We start from the raw sequence: 23,373 nt of genomic DNA, 5'->3' as shown, positions 1-23,373 counted from the left end.
CCCCAAGCTGCCCCCTGATGTGCCTAGTGTGTTGGATGAGTGTGCGTGAATGGGTGAATGTGACAAGTAGTGTAAAGCACTTTGAGTGGTCTGCATGACTAGAAAAGCGCTATAAAAGTACAAATCCATTTAACATTGGTTTCAGCAGATATTCAGCTTGTTGATGACAACTGGCCAGTCTAAAACAGGACCAGATCACTGCATGTAGTGGACTCTGTTCCTTTGGTGTGTCCAGGTTATTTTGAGGTGCATCAATACATAAAGTAGTTGAACCAGCTCGTTATGACAAGAACATGCTGTTTATAGGATAATGCTTTAGTATCAATTAAATAAGTGTTATACATAATATAATATGTCAGAGAAGAAAAAAATCTTATTTTTGCAGCTTCTATTAATATAATCCTACGAGGATGTGTCATGAAGGACTTGTTCAGGTGTATTTCCAGAAAGCTATACTGTTTCTGCTGCTTTAGAGAAACATCTGCATGCTTCTTGCACCACTAAGCACCTCTAGCATCTTATAACTTTATGCGATTTTCACACAGTGGTTCTCTATCAAAGACCTATCTAAAGCACTTGCCAATATGACTTTGGTTTGCTGTCTGTGTTGTCATTTTGAATATGCATTAAGAATACAGCAAGATATAGTCATTAGGCCCGACAGTGACAGGTGTTTGAATTTAGTAGTGCAACAGAGTAGTCGACGCCTATTCAGCTTGAAATATTTCTCTCCTATGAAAGCGTGACGCATCCTTGAAGATGGTTTCGGATTTATACATTTACTATTACTGCATTGTTGTTAAGTCATAGATTGTCTTGCTTAAAGTCAGATTTCATCACGCTGGCTATAAAGTGTCGCCCTGCATCTAGCCCCAGGTTGTACAATCCAAGACTGTTATTTATATAGTGAAGGTCACATCTTGCAGGACTGAATAGAATTTAATTAAGCCAGAGGGATTGACAGTTGTTTATAAAATGTGTACTACTCAACTTAATTGTTTTCTGACAGCTCAGCAGAGTTTGCAGAAAGGAGAAATTGGATTAATAGATGGATAACCCACACACACACCTAACCGTGCCATCTACAGCACATGCCAGTCAGTGTCTGTCCTCTGTTCTCGCATGATGATATATGCAAATGGTTGGAGAACACAGGAGTGTCAGCAGGGGAAATCTCTACCAGGCATTCCCATGTCACATCTGGTTAGGTACCTCAAGCGTTAACATCAGCTCCATTCTCAAGGGAATCAGTGCTGATTAAACTGCAAATGCAAGTAATTACCACCAGATTTACCTTGAGGCTAAAATGAAAAGTGATCAACAAAACCTCACTATGTTGCATTTTTCAGCTTAACAAGGCGTTGGTTGGTGAGTGCACAGCGTTGGCACGGAAACAAATCCTCAGTTCAGGCAATGGGATAAGGATATGGTGACATGATGCAATTAAAAACATAAACTCCAAGACAAGTCAAAGACCTTATATCTTGTACATCATGACATGTCTAACGAAGAGTAAAGAAATAAATCGGAAAAAGCTCATACCTGGTATTCATTGGGCCAGAAGGTGCTGACAGCTAGCTCAACTTGGTGCCACTGTTTGCCGTGAGAGCCAGACGTATTCCACACAGGACTGCCGAGCGGGCCGCCATTGACTCGCACATATGCACGCAGGGCCCCGGGACTGTGGCCATCACGGCTGTACAGGAAGTAGCTGAACTGAACACAGTGCGTGTCATTTTCACTCAGCGTCTGCAGCAACAGCTGAGCCCGATGACCCACGGCATGCTGGGATGAGTTCACCAACATGAAGGAGCCTGAAAGGAGCAGGAAACGTGTGTCAGTCATTCCTCACCACATCACTCTGTCCGTTAACGTTTGTACGTCTACGCTTCATACCTCATAATCCTGAATATATTAAAACCCTTAAAAGCCACAATGGTTTGTTTTAAAGCCCATTTGTGTTTAACTTGTCTGTGTGGCCTAAAACCATTGCAATATTTGGTTTATCTCAAACCACTGGATTCCATGAACAGTGACTGTCTGGCAAGCTTCAAAAACAAACATCATTTACAAGCTGTGGCAGTGGAGCAATGGAGCATGCTTTCAAAAAAGGAAAAGAAAGTGGGGGGGGGGGGGGGGGGGGGGGGAGAACCCTGAAAAATCTGCAAAATGCCTGCAGTGTTGTATCATTTTAAATTGGAAAATGAAGGCAGACAAACAGACCCTTGTGCTATCTGTTATGCCAGAGTTTCCTGAGGCAGGAATAACTTTTTGGCCATTTATGTTATTCATCTTCGAAGCGTACAATGCGATGTCTATGACACTGTGTACATCATATTACCCGATAATTAGAATACAATTTCTCAAATTCTTAAGGGACTTTGACTAAAGTCAAATAATGAATTTAAATCACAAGATAAATGCTGTGAAAATATATAATAATCCATCATTTAGTTTTAGAAGCCTCAGAGGAGACAGTGACTTGTAAAATTAAAAGTTATATGCATTAGTGTTCATGGGATTTCTTTTGGTGAGCAAAACAGTCTTTCAGCTGAAATACATGAAAGCAAAAGAGGTTTGCAAATGAGCCACTGAGGGATTTCTGTTGAGCCGACTTCTGCAAACCAAAGCAAACATGTCACAAAGGAACAAATCTGTTTTTAAACCACTTTTAGCGGAGTGAATCGGTACAGAGAAAAATGAAAGTATCATCTGACAAGTCGCTGCTGTGTGGGTTGCTGATAAAAAAGAAAAAGAAATGCGTGTTGTTGAATGTGGGGACACGCTTGGTTCTGACAAGTCAGGAGGTCTGACGAATACAGCAAACAAACAAGGAGAGATGGAAGGAAAAACTGATAGGCTGACCGGGAAAAGGAACCGATGGCAGGTTTGCTTCAGCAAGGTGACGCTGAGGTAGGAGACGAGATTCTGGGCTCCCCCCCTCCCAAAGCCTCCTCTAATCAGGATAACATAACCCCATTGCCCTTTGCCAAGCGTCTGTCCTACCTCAAGTCTGTGCCCGCTAACGTGATTAGCACAACAATGTTTGGAGACCTTCCTGTGTACTCACATAATCAAGTCTGTTGTCTTTGTACTCCAAGGTCTTTCTGTTCTCAGTCAGAAATGAACCCAGGAGAGCAGACAGTCAAAGCCTTGGCGCCAGGTGTCCTGAAGACATTTACTCTCCACTCAGATGTAATAGTGTGTGAATGGTGGCCCGACAGACACCAAAGAAACACTTTTTCCGTGCCACACAGTCTGCACATCTAGATTAGAAAGCTTCCCAGACAAAAGAGCTCGTGCTCAACTTTTTAACCGCGTTCACACCCTCTAAGCGACTCATTCTAACAGAAGCACCATGAGTGATGGGTGCAGAAAATTTCAGCTTTTGTCTTTTTCTCCACACGCTGCATGCCAAACAAAAACACTTGATGGATTCTTCTTCTTCTCTGCAAGAGAACCCACTGAGAGAACACAAATGCACCACATTAAAGACAAATATGATAAAACACCTAAACTCAACCACTTGTATTCACTGTAATGAAGTGAGATTAACAGCCTCTGACTCCATACTGAACCATTACAAAAGTTCACCTGAGAAGCTCAGAGAAATACATGTGGCCATTATTTGGGAAGTAAGCTGCAGCTTTTGTTGCTCTGCAGCTTGATGTCCCTTGCAGCTGATTTGTGTCTTGTCCTGAGCGTGGTACCTTCTCTCTCACTGCGCTCTGCTTAATTAGATCTTTCAGACTCTGCCTCCTTCGTCACATTCAAGGTCCACAAGGGGCTCGTAAAAAGGGCTGCTGTCCTCGCTGCTGGATGTGTTATGAATGTGGGGCTCTTGCTATATATATAGGTATCATTATCAGCTTTCTGTTGACTCTGCAAAGAACCATAATGTCAGGTGACGACTTATGAAGCAGTCACACTGCTGCATTTTTGGCCTGAATAGAGGCGAAATTAAATGTTTTATAAGCAGGGAAATCTTTTAATCAAGCTGAAGGGAGCTCCTTGACACATTTTGTCTAGTAGCCTGATAGTAAGATAATCAGAGTGGATATCATGTATATTAGCTCTTATAAAGACGCTAATTTCAGTGTCCCGCTTTTATGTGATTTTCAAAAATGTGAAAATGTTCTTGATTTAGTGATAATAGAATGGACCTACATGCAGTGTGGTTCTGGATGTAAAATACAACATAAATATTATTATATTATATAATAATAATTATATAAATATGTGTGCATATATGTTGCACAAGTTCCTAAACTAAACAGACAAAAAAGACAAAGAAAAATGAAGAAACTACAAAAGAACAAAATGAAAAAAAAGTCTGTATTATGTTTTATCTTGATGTATGGACGCAGTGACTCCATTACTTTTTTGTTTCCTAATGTCTGTTCTTCATTTCAAAAGTTACCTGGTGGTACAGTGAGAACCATTTTACCTTCTGAAAAAGCTCACAACAGATGATATAAGCTACAAGCTGCTACAAGCTAACGCTAGGTTAGCTAGCCACAGACAAGTTACAGTGCTCCATGAATCGGCACCTTTCTGTGTACACGGCTTGTGTTATTAAAGGAGAAGGGACTTCAGTCACCTGAATCAACCTGATGTTAGTCCTGTACAATTACCACAAGAACACACATTTTTCCTCCTGGGAAAACAACACACTGGAGCTGCCAGCGGCCTAACATTGTTTTTAGGTGCAAACCAGATCAGCGCAGACCTGTGGGCTCATTTCTGACTCTGAAATACATTTCGTTCATGTGTCCCTGTTATATTTATTCTGCAACTGTGAGTTTGCTGTTATTCTTATATTTTTAACTTTAACTTTGTATGTAGATCTGACACTTGTGTGCATATTGTTTATTTCCATTTCACTTTGCTGCTGAGCTGCTAATCGTTTTCTCATTGTTCTGCAGAGCTATTCTACTCTATTGTTGCATTACCGGTTGGTGTGTTTTTCATCAGTTGTTGGTTTTCAGCTTAGTTGGAATTTCTGAAAAGTGTGTTTTTTTATATATAATGTTTTCTCTTCTTGTCAGAAGTATAGTCTCTAAATAGGTTTTTCTTTTACATACAGTATGCACTCATCACATTGGTCCTTTCCTCCTGATTTCCTTCCTACTGCGACTATTGTACCAACATTTCTAGTTTAAAAGAGGAGTTGACTATAGAATACAAAGCCTTAAAGTGAATATGAGCAGACATGAGAACAGAAGATTCAACCTTGATTCAACTCAGAGTTTTCATTCCAGACTTCACTGCACAAAAGCACCTTTTAGTGGCTGATGGTTGAAAACATCCTGCAGCCTTTCCACATTCTGCTCAGCATTTTCTACCCTGTCAAAAACCTGATTATAGAGCCCTGATAAAGGACACAAGAGACAAGAGATGAGGTAAAAATCTATTTAGTTTCTTTTCTGTAACAGACACCTTGGGAGAAACATGGAGCGCTGAAAAAACAAAAAGGAAAGAACTTTCCTGGGTCAAAGCACCACCTGCGAAGTGGTTCACTATTGGAGATTAATCTGCAGAGGTGAACCAGTTCATGTTGACCTGAAGAGAAGTTCATGGAGCTTTACCTTCAAATGAAGATACTGAAGAAACTCTCCAGAGGCTGCAGAGACGGACAGCTTGTGTTGGTGTGTAAAGAAGAGTTTAGAGTCATTATAACTGAGTGTACACACAAAGCGCTGTCGTTTAAAGAAAGCCTTGCATTTGAGAGAAAAGAAATAGCCAACGTTTATTATCATCAACTGCATGACTGAAAACTTGGACTTTAACTTTCGCAATGTCAGTAAGACGCAAGCCTCCACAAGAGTGTGTGTGAGACAACTGCTGGCCATCTTTGGTTCCTCACTTTAGCTGTTGTCATTTTTATCTGTAATATTTCTAATTATTGACTCACTCAACAATCCAAACAGGTTGAAGTTTCAGTTATCAACGTAAAGCCAATGAAAAAAACCAAAATGTAAAAGTCTTTAAGCACACAGTGCGAATTGTTATGATGAAACGAAACCAGTTAGTCCCTGCGGCAAGCCAGTTAACGTGACGGTGTGCCTCAGATTCAGCTGTCAGTCGATTTATTTTTTATTTCAAACAGGATAACAAGAAACAGGCTTAACTTTTTAACTCCATCTATCATTTTTGGTCAGTTCTGTGGAAGCTTGCATTACTTTGTCATGTTCAAGCTCATTTGTTTTAGGTTTATTTTTGCCGTAAATTTGAGTAAGAACAACAAGTTGAGGGACGGCTCTTTACCCAAAATATCATCAACCGACTTCACCTTTCAGTTTGGGAACTACCGTATGACACTAAATGAAAATAATCCTCAACTTTCCCACATTGTGTCCTGCAGCTTTGCCTCCGGGGCAATAATTCTGTCACCACAAGCTGTCCATGTATTATAAGATATAAAGTGCTGCTGACTGTCATTTAAACTTGACTGTGCAAATTCTCTGCCCGTTCGCTTTGTCTTTATCACTGCTGAAAAAAAAACTTAAAAGTGCATTTTGCAAGTTATTTAATTTGCTAAATACACACACTGTATTTTTTGGAAATGTTTATACAAAAAAACTCAACAATAAAATGTATTTTATGAGACATAAGTGCAAAGATACAAATGAAAAAGCAGTAAATGACAGCAGCAGGGCAAACAATGTTTTTCCCACCATCATTTTACACAACACATGGGAAATGTATCTGCTTTTGTTCTTTCTCAAAAATTCTATCATGGTGAATTATTTGATAGTAGATTACACACGAGTTCAACTTTTCAGGACAGAATATCCACAGTTTTTCTTTTAAAAAAAACAAAAAAAAAACAGAGCAAACAGCTTTAGCTTCCTGCCTAGATGCAATTTGTGCAGGTGAAGATACGGTATGGGGCGCTCATTTCAGATTAGAGGATTATTTACCCAAATACTTTACGAAGTTTCAGATCCAATAAACTGGCAGAACTGTGTGGAATTAATAACTGATAGCAGTTCACTATGTTCAACCAATTCTTTTGTATTTCGTCATCATCATCGGGCAACACAGACACCAGCATACAGGACACAAAAATCCACCTTTCTAATTCAACTTCTAGTCTTTCATTTTACCCTCCTTCTCACACTCTGGTGTAGGCAGGCACTGTAAAATGTACCATTTCTTCATTGTACAGCATTCATATGACTACAGTAATTTCTTTTGTCTTGTCTTATACTTATACTCACTATATTGTCTGATATTGCCAACTCTACTGAAAAGTCAAAAGTTAAAATGTGTAGTCCAAAATGTATGAATTCACTCTGCAGATATGTGCGTCACTGGGAGAGAAATAGGCCTGAGATCTTCTGGGTCTCCTCAAGTATTCAAAAGAATGCATGTGCATTTCAAACTGCGACTAAACCAAAGACATCTTCCAAGCCCCCCTTCTAAAATTCTCTTTAATGCAATGTTCATCTTTCAAATGCATGGATCATATTTTTTAAATGATCTTTTCTCCTTTTTATTCTGTAGCTTCCATTTTACCATCAAGAAAAGAAAACAAGACTACTTAGATGAAACCGTGTTGTTTCATGCTACCCCTTTACATCCCCACCCCCACACACCTACAAGAGTAACGCAGCACCTTTCATGAATTATACTCCAAAGAACCATAAAATCTGATAAAGTTCCGTCTATTCATTGATGCTCCCCCCAAGGGCAAAAGAACATCCATAACAAGATTAGCACGCATCATAATTCATACAGAGAACTGCTGGACAACAACCTGGTCACAGAGTGTAGGTGACACTATCTGAGGCCAGACTCAACAGATGCAAGAAGATGATTAATAGAGGGTGAGGAAGAGGAAGAACATGCAGAATTACAAACATAAAGATTAGTGACTTTTACAGGCAGTGTTTATGTCACACAGCATTTTGTTTGTGCTCCCACTTTAAATCCAGCTAAAGTCTATTCTTCACATTTTTTTAACCTTGCACAAGCCTCTCTCTGTATAAGCCACTCAGCAAAGCTTTGTTCCTCTGACATCCAAGGCCAGAGTCCAAGTAATCTCAAAAACATAAGAAACGAAAGGGACCAAAGGTCTTTATGTAATAGGATCAATGGCTGTGTCAGGGTTTAAGAAGCGCCCTTGATGCTACTCGCTGTTCCATTACTGTTCATCAGAGTCCGGACCTGCTCTCTGCACGTTGGCCTTGATGCTCATCTCTTCACTGAACGCCTTCTTCCTGCACCGTCCTCAGAGCAAGCCATGAAGGATTTCAGACTCAATCTCAGAGGGCCCCCCAGACCCCCAACTGTCTGTTTATTTCCTCGTGTCCACAACATCTTTCAGCACAAATGCAAAAGCTAATAAATAAATAAAGCACTAAACTTAGGAGAGTGGAGCTCTGGCTGGCGGCCTGTAGGCACATTAGTGTTGTCATTTCCCTGATGTTTGGTCTCACTCCGCTTCACAGATGAAAAACCACTTCACTTTCTGGTGAAATTGTCCACAGAGCTTTCAATAGGAAGCACTACAGACAGTATGTTTTGTCATTAATACCCAACATCGATGTCTTTGTACCATCACTGCAGAAAGTATAAGGACAACTAAAGTTCTTCTTTGATTCAATGTTGATTTTTTTTTCCCTTTCTTTCTTTGTCTGTCTGACCTTATGGATAATTGGATGCAGCTCTGAGGCATGTAAACAACATAGATGGAGGCTTGGATAAAAGGAAACCCGTAGAGAGGATAGACATGTTTCTTTCCTAATGGAAGATCTCATACAGGGACTAAGCAATAATAAGACATCACACAGACTTAATCGACTTACAGCAATGACACACAATGACAGTGTGCGTACTGGGAGGCTGGAGCTGACCTTACAGTGAAAAAAGAAAATCAGTGGAGTATTTTCTGCAGAGCATCCAGTGGTAAAGCCTTAAAGTTGCCTCCTCTTTTATTATAAATGTCAGCATCTCTGTTCATTAAGTTTGGATATGCCCAAAACTTCTTGTTCAAGTTGCAGCAGTTCAAGTTTTCTTTCTTCTTTTATTTATTACTGCTTGCATGGAATTTATTTATTTTCTTCTCAGTTGTGTGAAACAAATTCTCATTTTGTTTTTTTGTATGTTTCTTTGTTTTGTTTTGTTTTTTCAGTGACCGCTTACTAAGCCCCAGGCATTCTTAAAGTTATTGTTACTGCATCTGTCAAGCCTCCCATCATCCCTGCACAGACATAGTTTACAGAGATTACAGGGACAGATTCACTAGTCAAAATGTCTACAGTGGCAATTTATAAAAGTACAGGATCTCCTCAGTCAACCCGGACATCGACAAAAGCAATTACACCACTCTCTCTTTTTTGGCTTTATTAAAACTAATTAGACAATTATTAGGATGATATCTTTACACATTGGTTACACATGCCAATCTATTCTACAGAAAACTATTTAAGTTCATTAAAAATCATAGAATAAGATATGGACTCTATAGAAATGTTGAATTTAAGTTTTTTTTTTTTTTTAGATTAATTGTAGACTTTAAATAATCATACCATTAAAGTCCATTTAACTTGAAAGATTTTACCTTTTAAAAGTCAATTGACTGTGGTTGAAGTTTCTCATTTGCTATGAATACCGTAGACAAACAGCTACTTGTGATGAAACAGGGAGAAGCTGTGCGCTAATGTCAACACAAACACTGGGCTGTAAATATCGTACAACAGATAAGAAAATGCAAGTAAACTGGTAACAAACCAAAGTAGCACCATCAATTCCATGAGTTGATACAGGTATAAATGCTGCGGTTGGGATTCCAAATGGCTGCAATGGTTTAATAGTTTTATACACAAAACTAAGTTTGAAAGCAGGTGGGTGCAACACAAATATCTTATTTCTGTATTGTAGATTTTTCTGCAAAGCTAAACATCACACACACACACACACACACACACACACACACACACACACACACTTTGCTTTAAGGCAAATGGAAAACAAGGGCTAAGTAACTATGAGGTGTGAGGATGCTCCGAGTGCTGATTACATGGTGCTTTTTTTTAATTAAGAGATGAAAAGTTCATGATTTGCCAGCTTCTCGTGAAACGCATTGCAACAAGTCCATCATCTGTGTGCATCAGAAGTCTTGAACTAGCAGATTGTGGGGATAAGTATGAGATATTTTCAGTCTAAGCGGTGGATCCGACAACACACTTCAGTCAAGAAATTGGCAAGAAAACCCGAAAAGGAGACAAAAAGACAAAACAAAACAAAAATAAAAAATAAATAGATAAATAATAGCAGGCATGACAGTGTACTTTACTAACATTAAAACATTAAAATGACCCCACTAAGTCAACAATAATAATGTGGTTTTGATTCAGGAAAAAGACAATGAATAGATTAATACAGTAAACTGTGTTGTCTGCAGGTGAACAGTACAATGGGAAACAACACTACTAATTTGTCAAATCATCTTAAAAAGGTATGACCTCAGTGGCAGAAAGCATGAAAACAGGGCTGATGCACTCAGTGCAGCAACTCTTGTAGCTCAAATGTCAAAGAGAAAAGCATCTCCTCACCATTTGTGGGCTGCTAGATCATATGAAAAACACTCAAAACAAAGCAAAGTGATTACAGCAGCAGTTTCATACTTCATACAATTGAGACAGGATGTCCTCGTGGCCATTATCAATATACCTTTAACAGGATTAACAAACTTAAGCCAGAATATCAGAATCAGAAGTACAAAAATAAGTAGCAACATTTGTTCTGTTTTATTGCCCAGCCCTACATATCTGCTGACAGTTATCACCTGCTCTGTTATGAAACACAATAAAAGAAAACAATAACGGTTTCCTGGCTGCAGTGGCCCATCTAATATTGGACAATTGTTACTGATGGAAAGCAGCGCGGATTCACTGACTTCACTCAGTGCAACAAATCTGATATAAATGGTTTATTCTACCTGCGCGTCAGAGAATTAAAACTTGACATTTACTGCAGATCCACAGTGTTAGACAAGTGAAAACATAACTGTTGTCTGCATACAAATCTAGTCCATCGACAGAGCAGCCCGCCAGCTCTGCATCAGGGCGACGAACGCCGACAGACACTCCATTCCCTCGGTTGACACGCCACCTGAAGAGCAGAGCCTAATCTCATTTTCTCCCCCCACTCATTTCATCATTCGCAGCTCCACCTCTGTCAGACTCATTCTCTCCCATTCAAATCAGTTTTCATTACCGCTGCTGCCATCCATCAAGAAGCTTGTCTCCCACACAATATTCAAAGTAGTGCAGGGTATTGACATTTTCTGTTCTTTAACAACAACCCCCCCCCCCCCCCCCCCCCCCCCCCACGGCTGTGGTATTTCTCTGTGAGCAGAGATCAACTTTTGATGACATCACCCTGGTCATTCAGGACTAAATGTTAATAAAGAGACGGTACGTGCTTCATCAACTTATCATTGTTCATCTCTGCACTGCGTATGCTGTTTAGAGGACTTTAAAGTGCTCTCATCCATCCGTATCCCGTGTCCTCGTTTTACAACTTTACCTTTCTCCCAGGCCATAATTTCACATGCAGAAACTAGCCAAAAGGTGACAGAAAGGAATGTGTTGAATTAGGATGTATGGTGCTACAGGGTACTCTTAACCTTTTTTTTTTTTCAGTGCCTTCACTTTGTCTACACTGCTAAGAACTCATCTTCTCATTCTGCTTTCAACTTTATCTTATCCTCTCCTTCTAAGCCCGAGCTGTGACTTTGTTCTCTGCAGCTCTTTATCGCCTCAAGTAGAGGACCAGCAGACTATTACCCACACCTCTGGGGACGGGCTGCTGCGTGCAGGGCAAAAATGAGGTGTTGGGAGTCAGCCGAGGACTGATGTTCAGGCAGGAAATAAATGAAATACAAGTGCTATTGTCAAAGAAACCAGTCCCTTCCAGCATTTGAGAAAGATAAGGCTACGTCAGCAAGTGTTGTCTTCCTCCCAACGAGAGCTTCCTCTGACCTTTACAATTGTCCTCCAGGCTGTTCGGGATCAACTGCCAGATTTGCCCGCGAGAGGCGACAGAAGGAAAAAAAAAAAAAAGAGAGAGAGAGAGAGAGGGGCGGTGGTGGGGGTTCTTTTAAATGTCTGTTGTCAGAGCAATGCATTATGGGATTGTTGGAAGGTCATGTCATGCAAACAACATGTTTTATACTTTTATTTGTGGTTAGAATTTTGAAGTACCATGAAAATAATATAACAGTTATTCCTACATGAAGAATTCAGACAGTTTAAATGTTATACAGCTAATTCAGGCGTGTAAAAAGTCCTCTCAATGATTCAGCCGGCTGCTGGACCACCTTTAACAACAATATCTTAAAGTAATCATTTTCTGCGTCACATTATCAGTCATTCACATCACTGTGCAGGAGTTTTGGCCCACTTCTCTCTGCAACATTGATTCAGTTCATTAAAGTTTGTTGGAATTCAATTACACACAGCTCTCTTCAACACAGCATTTTAGCTCAGGATGCATTGGTTGTAAAATTCTGGGCCTGCGTGGGCTGAGAAAAAAAATATTTATACATGGGCAAATCGGCAGTACTTATTATCTCTATCAGTTTATTCTCTCCTTTGCTAAAGAGACAATGGAATATTCTTCATTTCCTCCCTTTTCACACTATTTTTTTAAAACAGTTTTGAAAAGTAATGTATTACTATAATCCTCCATTGCATCCCGTCACACAGAGAGAAACTTTCTGTCAAAAGAAACCAAAAAAATTAAAAGACTTTTACAGCGTTCACTTGGCCCGACACGGTTTAATTTGTATTCAGTATAATAAAATGTTAATAGAGTCAGCCAGTTTCAGGGCAGCACAACTACCACACACCATATAAATATTGTCCACCACCATCTGTTCATATTAAACTATTTAAAAGGCAGACAAAATGCAGTCAATAAGTTGAAAATTAGCCAATACTTGGGGCGATAAGTTTCTGTATCTTGGACCAAAGCAACACATCATTTCTTCTTTTTGTTTTTTAAACTCCTGTTGTAGATTAGCTGCTGTGCTTGGGGGTCATTGTCCTCATGTGGGAGCCCATTTCAGACAAACTCTTATCGTCAGACAGATGGTCTCACATGCATTTATACAGAGAAGTTCATTGTCGACTCAGTGACTGCAAGCTGTCCTAGCCCTCCGTTACCATGCTTGACAGTTTGTATAAAAGGTGTTTCTGCAGATATGTATGATTTTTTGCCAACATCACATCGTTCATTTCAGCCAAACCATCTCTACATTGGTTTTGTCTTGTGCAGAAGACACTGATCCAGACGTCTGCAAACCCATGCAGCACTGGAATGTTGTTGCTGAGAGAAGAGACTTATTCCTGACAAATCTTCCAAACAAGTCAGACTTGCTCAGTACTAACATGGTTGTAAAGTCTGAGTTGTAACTCACTTTGTGCATTACACTGTGTGACCTCAAGGTGAACTTCATGATATATCCACTTCTTCAATCTGGTATCTGTCTAGAATGTTCCCGAGCTCTGAATAACCACGTACTCTGTACAACGATGTACAACGATGGAGTTTGAAAATGGCCTCAAATCCTCGTCTCCCAAATTATGGCTAAGAGAAATCTCAGAGATCACTACCTATGTCTTTCCACATTGGCATTATTAACACAGACCTGAATCCTTCAGACCAGCCAAGTAGCAAAATCTCTGCTTTTATAGAGATGGTTACACATGATTACAAGGATTATTGATGATATCAAATTCATTGAATTATCAGTACTTGACTGATACTAACCTCCTTCTTCCTATGGAAACATTACTTGTTTTTTACACTTTAATTCTGCTTATTAGCTTAGTTCTGTTAAATAAATAAGGACACAAAACATTTTTTCATTTTTTGTTCATTTTTGGCTGTATTAATCAAACATTGAAACTGTGGCAGGACCCGGGGATATTTCAGTATTTCCTTATGCATAAAACCTCTCAAATGAAACCCCTAAGGAACTGAAGAAATTCATTTTGTCCATATATTTTACAACTATCTAACTGTTGACCTTACTCACTGCTTTTTAAACAGTATTATTTCATATTTGTATTTTTGATTTAATTTCTTTCTTTGTTGTGTAAGGTAACTCCCTCAAATCAAAATCAAAAGAAAATGGCCCCACCCTTAATTAAGTTGGTCCATGTTAGGATATTTCACAAGTACTCAAACTCACACACTGAAACTACCATGGAGCACTTGAAGGCAAGCAAAGAGGCGTACCACACTTAAGTGGGTTCACTGATTAGTTCCTCTTCAGTTGCTGGAAGTGTGCTAATCAGTAAAATCACCAACTGCGGTCCAGCAGTCTCTCAGCCCTGCATGGCTGACCATCCATGCTCTTGGCTAAATCACAATAAGGACAGAGCATTCCGTAAGTGATATAGTGGGACCACTTTAACACAGAACCACTCAGCAGTAGAAAACATTTGCTGTGCAGGAGCGGACTGTCCAACCAGCTGTTCATTACAACCACAGCCTGGCTCTCAGGTGCCTTCTCCCCTGTAGGACGGAAAGTAAAAAGAAAACCCTTCACACACCATTCCACATGTTGACTTTTGTTGGTGCCAACTGAAACTTGGTAAAATCAGCTGATTTAGCCCTTGCTAACCGCTCATACATAGAATAATTGTAAACATGTCTTTTGCTGCTTTGGTATTCTTCAGATTTCCTTAAGAGTTGAGCTTTTTGACAATGTTTTTGTGGTGTGAATCAGTTCTGATCTATCGATTCACTCATAGCTTATGGTAAGATAACGACCACTGGCAGTTAAAGTAAAGTGTGTACATTTTTTATGCAATGTGCCTAATAGTTTGACAACTACTTGCATATTGCATTTCTGCTGGGCTCCCAGGAGCTTCCTACCTGCAGGGCCTTGTATCTCCAGCAGCTTTTTCTTCCTGCCATAGTGAGTGTGCACAGATGACAAAAAAACTAACATTTTCCCTGGGGTGCTTTAGGTTGGTAAGGGGTTTAATCAACCATGCGCTCATGCTCTGATCTCAAGTGCTTACAAGCAAACCAGATAACCAGGTGGCTCTGATTAATCATGTCTTCACTCAACATGTGGGGGGAAAAAAAAAAAAAAAAAAGGGAAAGCAAACATCATCAGCAACAAGCAACTTTGTTAGCAGCCTGGTCAAAGGGCTTATTTACGCTGCTGTTTGACAGAATGAACATGTCACAAAGCCCTCCAGATTAGTAAGAAGCAACATTTAGCAGGTTGTGGCTGCTGCAATAAATCAAGCAGACCCTAATCATTTTGAACTGGACAGTAATCACCTGCAAATATGTTTCTTAATTGCAAAAATGACAAGCTACCAAGGAGGTTAGGATGCACATTTGGGAGGCTGCGATGTGCCAGACTGATCACTACCTCCCTCTTTGAGCATGACAACAAGAGAAAGACAACATGTGGAGAAACTCCTCCTTGTCACGCTGCTCAGCTGTGGCTCAGGGGTGTTGCAGAAATCCATAAACCTCACACTACAAGCTATTCGTCGTGCTTTATCAGCCTGCCATCACCTGCAGTGGAAGCATTAAACATCCCTGAAAGACATGCTTACTCCCTAAAGCGTAATTAAACAGCTTTTGTAACAGAGAATAACATATAGATGAGTGCAGCAGCTTTTCATATCACTATCCATTTCAATGAGCAGATATGACATTTTTTTTCCATTCCATCAGTGACATTTTATATAATATACTTAGAATTCTGTGATATACTGATAGTCATTTGATAGACTTGTTGTAACCAAGAGAAGTTTATAATTAATGAGTTTAGCTGTTGCTTGACATAATGTCCCATTTCCTTACATTTCGATAACATCAAAGATACGCAGAATTAAATTTGCATTGTGCATAATTCGTCTGTAGTTTGTCTTCACAGATGTAGCAACGAGATGCATTGTGGGGAGGAAAAAAAAGATGAATGACGAAATGCTTGCGGAAAACATTCATTAATTAACATTTACACAGTATCTAATTACAAGCATGTAAATTAAGTGCTGAGCATATGTTCAAATGTAACTCAGGTGCAACTCTCCGACGCTACAACTGGAGACAATATGCATACAACCCTGCTTCAGTGCCCTACATTTAGCGCCTGCAGGGCATTTACGCTTCCCTCTGTAAAGCCTGCACATTTAGTTTCACTGCAGCAACCAGGCCCAGAGGGCTTCATCCCAGTAAGACGCTCCCTGGAGCGACACGACCTGGACAGACAAAAGAAGAATCACCGTCACTGAGTGACAGTGCAACTATATACAAAAATGAACTCTGAATTATTATCATTTTAATTTTGTGTGCAAGATCCTTCTGACCTTCTCAGCTAGAATGTTTAAAACATTATCCTGGCCTTAGCCGTGACCTACCTACTCTTTGTCTTGCCTTTCAACACCCCAAGAGGAGGATAAAATAGAACGAGCTAATGGGGCTCCATTAATTCTTGCCCCTTTCTCACTCAAAAGCTAAATTTAACACTGCTGCAGTGAATGGGCAACATGTTCAAAGTGTTTGCCATGTTGATTTTTTTTTTTCCCCCCTTTTTTTCAGGATGTCGCTGCTCATCAACAGCTAATCAGACCCCAGATAGAAACTTCCCCCAGCGGTTATAGAAGAAAGGCATTATGTCAGTGAAAAGACAGACAATCAAGCGGCAGGCTAATTTTTTTATTAGATTTTCATTAGCTCCTTGTTATCAGTGATGGATCCCATTAAAATGTCAGCAATGTGCCGCAGTGGTAAAATCAGGCTTCCAGGGATGAGGGTGCAGCCTCACAATGCTACATGCCAGGGTTTGGTCATCTGACTCCACTCAAAGCTAATTAGCCAGTAACAAAAGGAAATGAATGACAGTCAGCAAACACGGAAATTGTTGAAAATCACTTGCCATAAAGATATTCATTGGAAAACTAAAAATTTATACTGCATACTGCATTATAGTGAAGGAATGGTGTAGCTCTAAAACACTCCTATAATATTTAGAGAGCATGTTGCAGGTTAGAAACCTCCTTTAATCTGTATGTAGAAAAATATTGTTGGAACTGATGCTGAATAAAAACAAAAATAAATAAATACACTATTTGGGCTTTTGAAGCAGTTGCTTTAAGAATTTTACTACTGCTCCTAAAACTGCAAGACAGGAAGTGGCGTAGGAAAAGGGTGACTATATGCCGAAAAAGCACCCTTGCCGTGAAAAGCACCAAATAGCAAAAAGTGCAGTAACCGCATCTTGCCTGTAGATGGCGTGTATTATTTTTAAGGGTAATGATGAATGCACGCCATCTACGGGTAAGTTGCTGTTACTGCGCTTCTTGCTATTTGGGTGTTTATCTAAGCAGGGGCACTTTTTTGGCACAACATAGTCCCCCCTTTCCTACGTCACTTCCTGTCTTGCAGTTTTAGATGCAGTAGTAAAATTATACTAGAAACTACTCCAAAAGCTGACAAAAGTGTATTTATATGTGTGTTTTTATTCAACATCAGTTCCAACAATATTTTTATACATATTAAAGGAGGGTTTTAACCTGCAACAAGCTCTTTAAGTCAGAAGTGATAAATCTGCATTACAAGCAATGTAAAATTTGACAGTCTCGTGTGCAGTGCGGTCATTTATATCACAGCATGACAAATAAAGGACACTATTTTCCAATTAGAAACATTAATCATCTGGTCCTTAAATTAGGTTGAATACAACCTCGGGTGAAAAGCAACACATTGCAACACTGATTCTTTTGTTTTTAATCATTCTGTGTAGATTTGTTGTTGTATTGGGATCATTTTCATGTTACATGACCCCATTTTAGCCAAGTTTAACTGCAAGGCAGATGGCCTCATATTTGACTTTTAACCACTTTGGGATAGAAAGGAGTTAATGGCCAACCCCATGAGTCCAGGTTTGTTGCTGCAAAATAAGCCCAAATCACTGCCCCTCTACCACCATGCTTTTAATCTTCATTTTGGTTAAATCCGGTGGTTATATTTAGATGCATCTTTGCTACCATGCTCTTTTTTTCAGATAAAATATACAGTAGCTGCTCCTGGTGACCTTTGAAAAAAGTCACGTCTGTTCAGTGTTCTTATAATGGCACTGTCATGAACTTTAACATTTAACATGCTAACAGAGTCCTGTAGAGTCTCACATGGAGGTCTTTGTTTTTTTATTTCTTTGCTTTGTTGCTTTGAGCATTGTGTGGTGTGACCTCACGGTGAACTGGCCGCGACATCTACTCCTGGGAAAATTGGAGGTGTCTTGAATGTTTTCCACTTGTAAATAATCCTTCTCGCTCAAGAATGATGGACTCCAAATCGACCTTATAACCCTTGTCACACTGATGGACAGCAACAGTTGCTTCTTTAAGACCACTGTTTGTCCTTGTTGGCCTTGTGTCAACACACTTAAAAGGTCCACGGCCAATATAAGAAGGCTTGCCATTTGGGCTTTTTTTTTTTTTTTTTTGATATTTTTTTAAAACACACTGTCTATACTTCTAATCCTAAATGCCCAAAGATGCAGCTTAAATGGCCTTCAGAATGCTTTTTATTAATTATTCTACCGGTTTAAAATAGCCTTCACCATCAGCAGAGTGGTCCACCCATGTCAGCTTTTACCCTGGCGGAAGCGGCGTGATGTTAACATGTTTACAGTGCACCAGTGACAAAGTGTTTTTCTGGCGCTGCAGATTTGTTTTGCAGCAGCACATGGCTCTGTCTGCTGATGCTGTGTAGTATTCATTTCCCTGTTCTCGATGAATGAACAGTGTGAACAAACGTGTTGCCATGTGGCAGTGTGTGCTGGAGACAGAGAGGCTGCATCCACTGTGTCACAAGAGGGCTTCGGAGGCTGATGGATGGACAGGTGCCAGCCTCAGCCTGAGTTGAGTGCCAGATAGATAAATCTAAGGCAGACACTGATAGGCCACAGAGTCATCATAATGACAGGCAGGCTGGAGCCAAAGGCGGGAGGCTGCAAGTCCGCCCATCCCAGAGGTGTAACGTGCTTGTGATTAACTGTCAATCCCCCCTGTTTGGTGGGCAGACATTCTATCTCAGTAAGAAGCACTCATCATTATGACAACTACTGTAGCTTTGACCTTGGCCTCAACCAACGATGTAGCTGGGAAAGTCATTAAATGTAAACATTGTGCAAATAGGAATATGTTTATCTCTTCTCACCCAGACACATCCCTGCATTTAAGAAAGAGTAATCTAATTATGTGTTACAATTTGGACTTAGCTTGTTCACATATGTTGCAGGTATGAATAATTTCTCAGGTTTGCATCTGAACCTTCGAAGTGTCTGCAAAATTTTGATCCAAAGCAGAGATTGTGAATTTGGATGCAGTTTTTAGTCATAAAGATTGCGTTGCTAGTTTTCCTGTCAAGTGTCATTATATATATTTTTTAAAAGACCTCAGTTTTATAAGAATATATTGAAAGAGTGTTGGTCAAGTCTCAGACGTCACCTAATCTCAACGAAATAGGACTCTTCCTTTAAAATAATGAATGTTCAAATCTCCACATAACAGGACGAATTTGGTGTTGCCTTCTACTGCCCTTATATAATTCAAGCGCATCATGATTTCTAAAGCAGGTTTGGCACCATCATTATATTAAGTTTTCTGAGAATTATCTGGATTTGTCTTAAATGTTTGGCATTTTCCATGAAGTGCTTTTTTTAATGCCCAGATTGAATGTCGGTATTGAAAGAATATGACAGCTTACTCTGACTCTTGAAAAGCAGACAATCATTGTTGCCATCAAAAGACTCTTCTTTGCTTTGCAGAGCAAAGTTTCAAAAAGGCCTAATGCTCAAGTACTCTTACATAAATACTAATCAAATGCAAACCCTCCAATCAGTAAGTTACCTGCAAAGTTGCTCTTAAGACTGAATGGTGGAACTAAATCTGTGAGGTATTTCATTATATTTCCCAGTATCTTTACGTCTGAAAACATACATTTCCTTTGAGAAAACTTTAAACTTTCACTGCTCGGAATCTAAACAACAGAATTTTAGTTACCTTTATTGTGGAGGGAGTCAAAACCTTCAAACATTAAAACTTGTATGCAAGCAGCAAAACTTCCAGTAGATTTCAGAAACAGATTTCAGATAGAACAAAAAGGACATTTCTAGCCAGTTTTTCTTAGGTTGGGCTTTACAGGGTTAAAGATTTACAAGGTCTTATGAGCAAGAAAACAATATTTTCCAGCAATGCCTTTTAGAAGGTATTTTCAAACAAAGATTTGGGTTACATATTGTTAAACTGTAGGCCTTTACAATCAGATTCTGACTGCATAATCATTCATGGCAGAGTCATGATAATTGCTGGTCGGAAATTTGGAGAAAAATATGTAAATTGGTACTTTGTGCCAAATGAATTACAGTCAGAGTTGCTGGAGACACAATACTCAAACTGGGAGAAATGGTTCAAAAACACAATCTGCAGCCAGTTATGTGATGTTTTCAACCAAAAGCAAATCACAAAAATATCATGTGGATATCAGGACTAATGTAATAATATCAACATAAAACTGAATGTCTTTATTATGATCAGTACCGGTAAATCGTCCACCTGCTCTTTAAACCTTGAGGAATGCAAAATGTATGTTTGAGTTATTCTTTTTCACTCTACAACTTACATATTTGTGCTTCTTCCCATCAAATCAGATGTGATGCAGGTATATTTAATCTGATCACATCCATCCCAAAATGTCTCAAATAATATTGTTTCGCAAAAGGCAATAATTTACACCAAAAGGTAAAAGGTTTCGGCTGCCAAATGGTTTTAATTTCTGGCTTCTTCATACACACCAACTGGAAAAGGTTTAGGTGAATTTTACATCCCTTGTATCAAGATGTGTGTTCAACTCACATAGCAGCATTAATTGGAGTCTTATAGTGCTTTTCGAGTATTAATGTCCACTTAAAAGCACTCAACAGTACAAGCATCCATTTACTCACAAACACACATTCCCATTGTCCTTTTTATTCAATGCTTGCAGAATCTCTTCTGTTATATACACACAGTGAGTAAATTGTGGGGCTCAGAATGAAGGATGTGTGGACAGGAGAATCCAAGGATGGAAACACTGACCCTCCGATATGTGGATGACCCCATGTTCCAGTCACAGGATTAGCTGTGACTCAGGAGTCCACATATATCTTAGCTGCACCTGACATGTGTATTTTAGTGTTTGGATGAAACTGGTACAAGCACAGAGAGAATGACTCCAATGAAAAGATGTAAAGTCTTTTCACCAGCAGCTCTAATCACAATCTACAACATATAAAAGCAATATGAGGGTCATTACAATGATGATGCACCTGTATATGGAAGTAAGAATTATCTGTAAGGCATCAGCATTGCAAAGAAAAAAAAAAAAAACATCTTTATGCAACAAAACTGCTAAAACAGTCGAGTTACTTTTTTGTCTTTATAAAAACCACAAAAGTGGTTTCTGTTTTACAAGGTTTGGCAGAAACTGCACCTTTCTTCCTCTGTTTCTGTCTAACCTCCCATCGATTAGCACCTCTGCTGGCCAAATGAGTACATTCCCCCTCCTCCCCGACAGCCGTGCTGTCTGTCTGAGGTGTGACATACTTGTCCTGGCAACAAAACTAGAGGAGACAAACACAATTTGCTAAAATGCAAAACAACTTTTCCGTATTGGGTGTGGAACTAGACTTAGTATGATGAGGAGTAATTAAAATCAAGTCAAAGGAAATAAATTTAGTCAATACTCTTCATGACTTTCTCCTTCAGAGTTGTCATGATGCTTTTCTGAATTCCTTCTATTTCCCCCACAATCCTCTCCAAAGATTCATTTCTGTTTTGCAGTTTTATTCTGTGCTGTATCAGTCCACCTTGAGGGGACCTGATGATTGGTTTGACATGCTTCTGTGCAGATGTTTGTCCTCAAGCCTTGTACAAGCCTGCATATTATTCACTTAATCTGAATTTTGATGACATGATTTGTCCTTGTAAATAATAATTTAACATTATTATAAAGTCTCTCTCTCACACTGTCAGTATTTTGTCATCAGTTCTCTGCTGTCAGCAAGCCATGAGGGAATTTTATTCTGACATGGCTTGCAAGAGCTAAATTCACAGAATAGCAAAGCAGCCATTTCCAGCATTTCTGGAAAGATATTGTATCTTTTACAAAGCTCACTTTAAAACAATCAATGAGACAGACACAAAATCTCCCCCCCCAAAAACCTCTCTTAGTTTTTAAATCTCCGAGGAAAAATCTTCTCCATTTTGTTGACTGCCAGAGCTTTTAGCTGCACCTCTTGCTTAAAAAGGATCAGAAACAGTCAACTGCCAAACTGTGAAGAGCAGAAATGTGGCCATTAGGCAGCCGTGGAGACTGTGGAGCTCACTTTCACAGGCTTGTGAGAGAGCAGCTCTGAAAAGCTTTGCCAAGTCCCAACCTAAGGGAGCGCCGGCGAGCTCTGGGCCCTATTTCTGCTTCTACGTCCAGGCTGCACTCATCAGCCAGTCTGTCTGCAATCAACAATAGAGCCAGATGGACAGAGACCCAAGAATCCACCGGCTGGCTCTACCATACCCGCAGCCAGGACGTAGAGGGCTCAGAGGTAACTTTGCTAAGCCACGAGGACCTTACTTTTGCAGCTCTGAGCAGGTGCGTGGGCAGAGATCTGGGGCCTCATTTATAAAATGTGCTTGGATTTATACTTGAACTTAGTCTTAAGTTAATTCCCGGTAGTGTGCGCATGTTCGATTCATGAAAGATGCTGAGCACAAAAAAACCTTTCTTAACCTTCTCCTGTTCCCTGAAGGCTCCTGTTCTGGGCCTGGCTGTATTGTTATGAAAATGTGTCCAAGCTTGGCGCATTCACTAAAGTGGTGGAAAAGAACTAATTTGCCTAAAATGGATGTAGCAATTATTCTGCTCCATTTCTGTTGCTGTAAATTGGGTAACTATGACTGAAAATCTTTAAAACAGATTTAACTGGGTTTTTATATGTAATTCAGTTCCAGTTAATGGATCCAGACTATCTTTTTCCAGTAGCATGACTGCTGCTCTTAACTAAATATTTTAGGAGTGCCTCTAAAATGAACTTGAACAAGACAATTTTCTTTTTTCCATGTTAACTTGTCTGCATTTTTAAAAAGCAATAAACAGACAATTGAAAGAAATACCAAACCACTCTTCTGCTTTCAGTGAAAAACGTTTCATCATTTTTAAAGATTAACGTCACAACTGCCTTCAAAATAAAACAGTAGCTTTGCATTTTTACATAGTGAAACCAGGTAAGACAAAGAAACCATACATGCTGAATAAACAACTGGGGGAGCATGTTGGAATTAAGGT

The 23,373-nt window shown here is 39.5% G+C and overlaps 1 protein-coding gene across 2 annotated transcripts in view; it reads right to left on the bottom strand.

Annotated features, from left to right (window-relative positions):
• The window catches only part of ptprub (protein tyrosine phosphatase receptor type Ub), a 187,884-nt gene that overhangs the window by 89,377 nt on the left and 75,134 nt on the right, over window positions 1–23,373 (bottom strand). For both annotated transcript variants that reach the window (XM_079241398.1, XM_079241399.1), the window contains exon 3: window positions 1,543–1,814. In XM_079241398.1, coding sequence (XP_079097524.1) covers window positions 1,543–1,814 — 272 coding nt within the window. The remainder of the gene's footprint in view (window positions 1–1,542; window positions 1,815–23,373) is intronic.

The sequence above is a fragment of the Telmatherina bonti genome, assembly GCF_933228915.1.
Source record: "Telmatherina bonti genome assembly, chromosome: 5".
In the NCBI taxonomy this organism is placed as follows: Eukaryota; Metazoa; Chordata; class Actinopteri; order Atheriniformes; family Telmatherinidae; genus Telmatherina; species Telmatherina bonti.
This window is presented reverse-complemented; position numbering and strand designations above follow the sequence as displayed.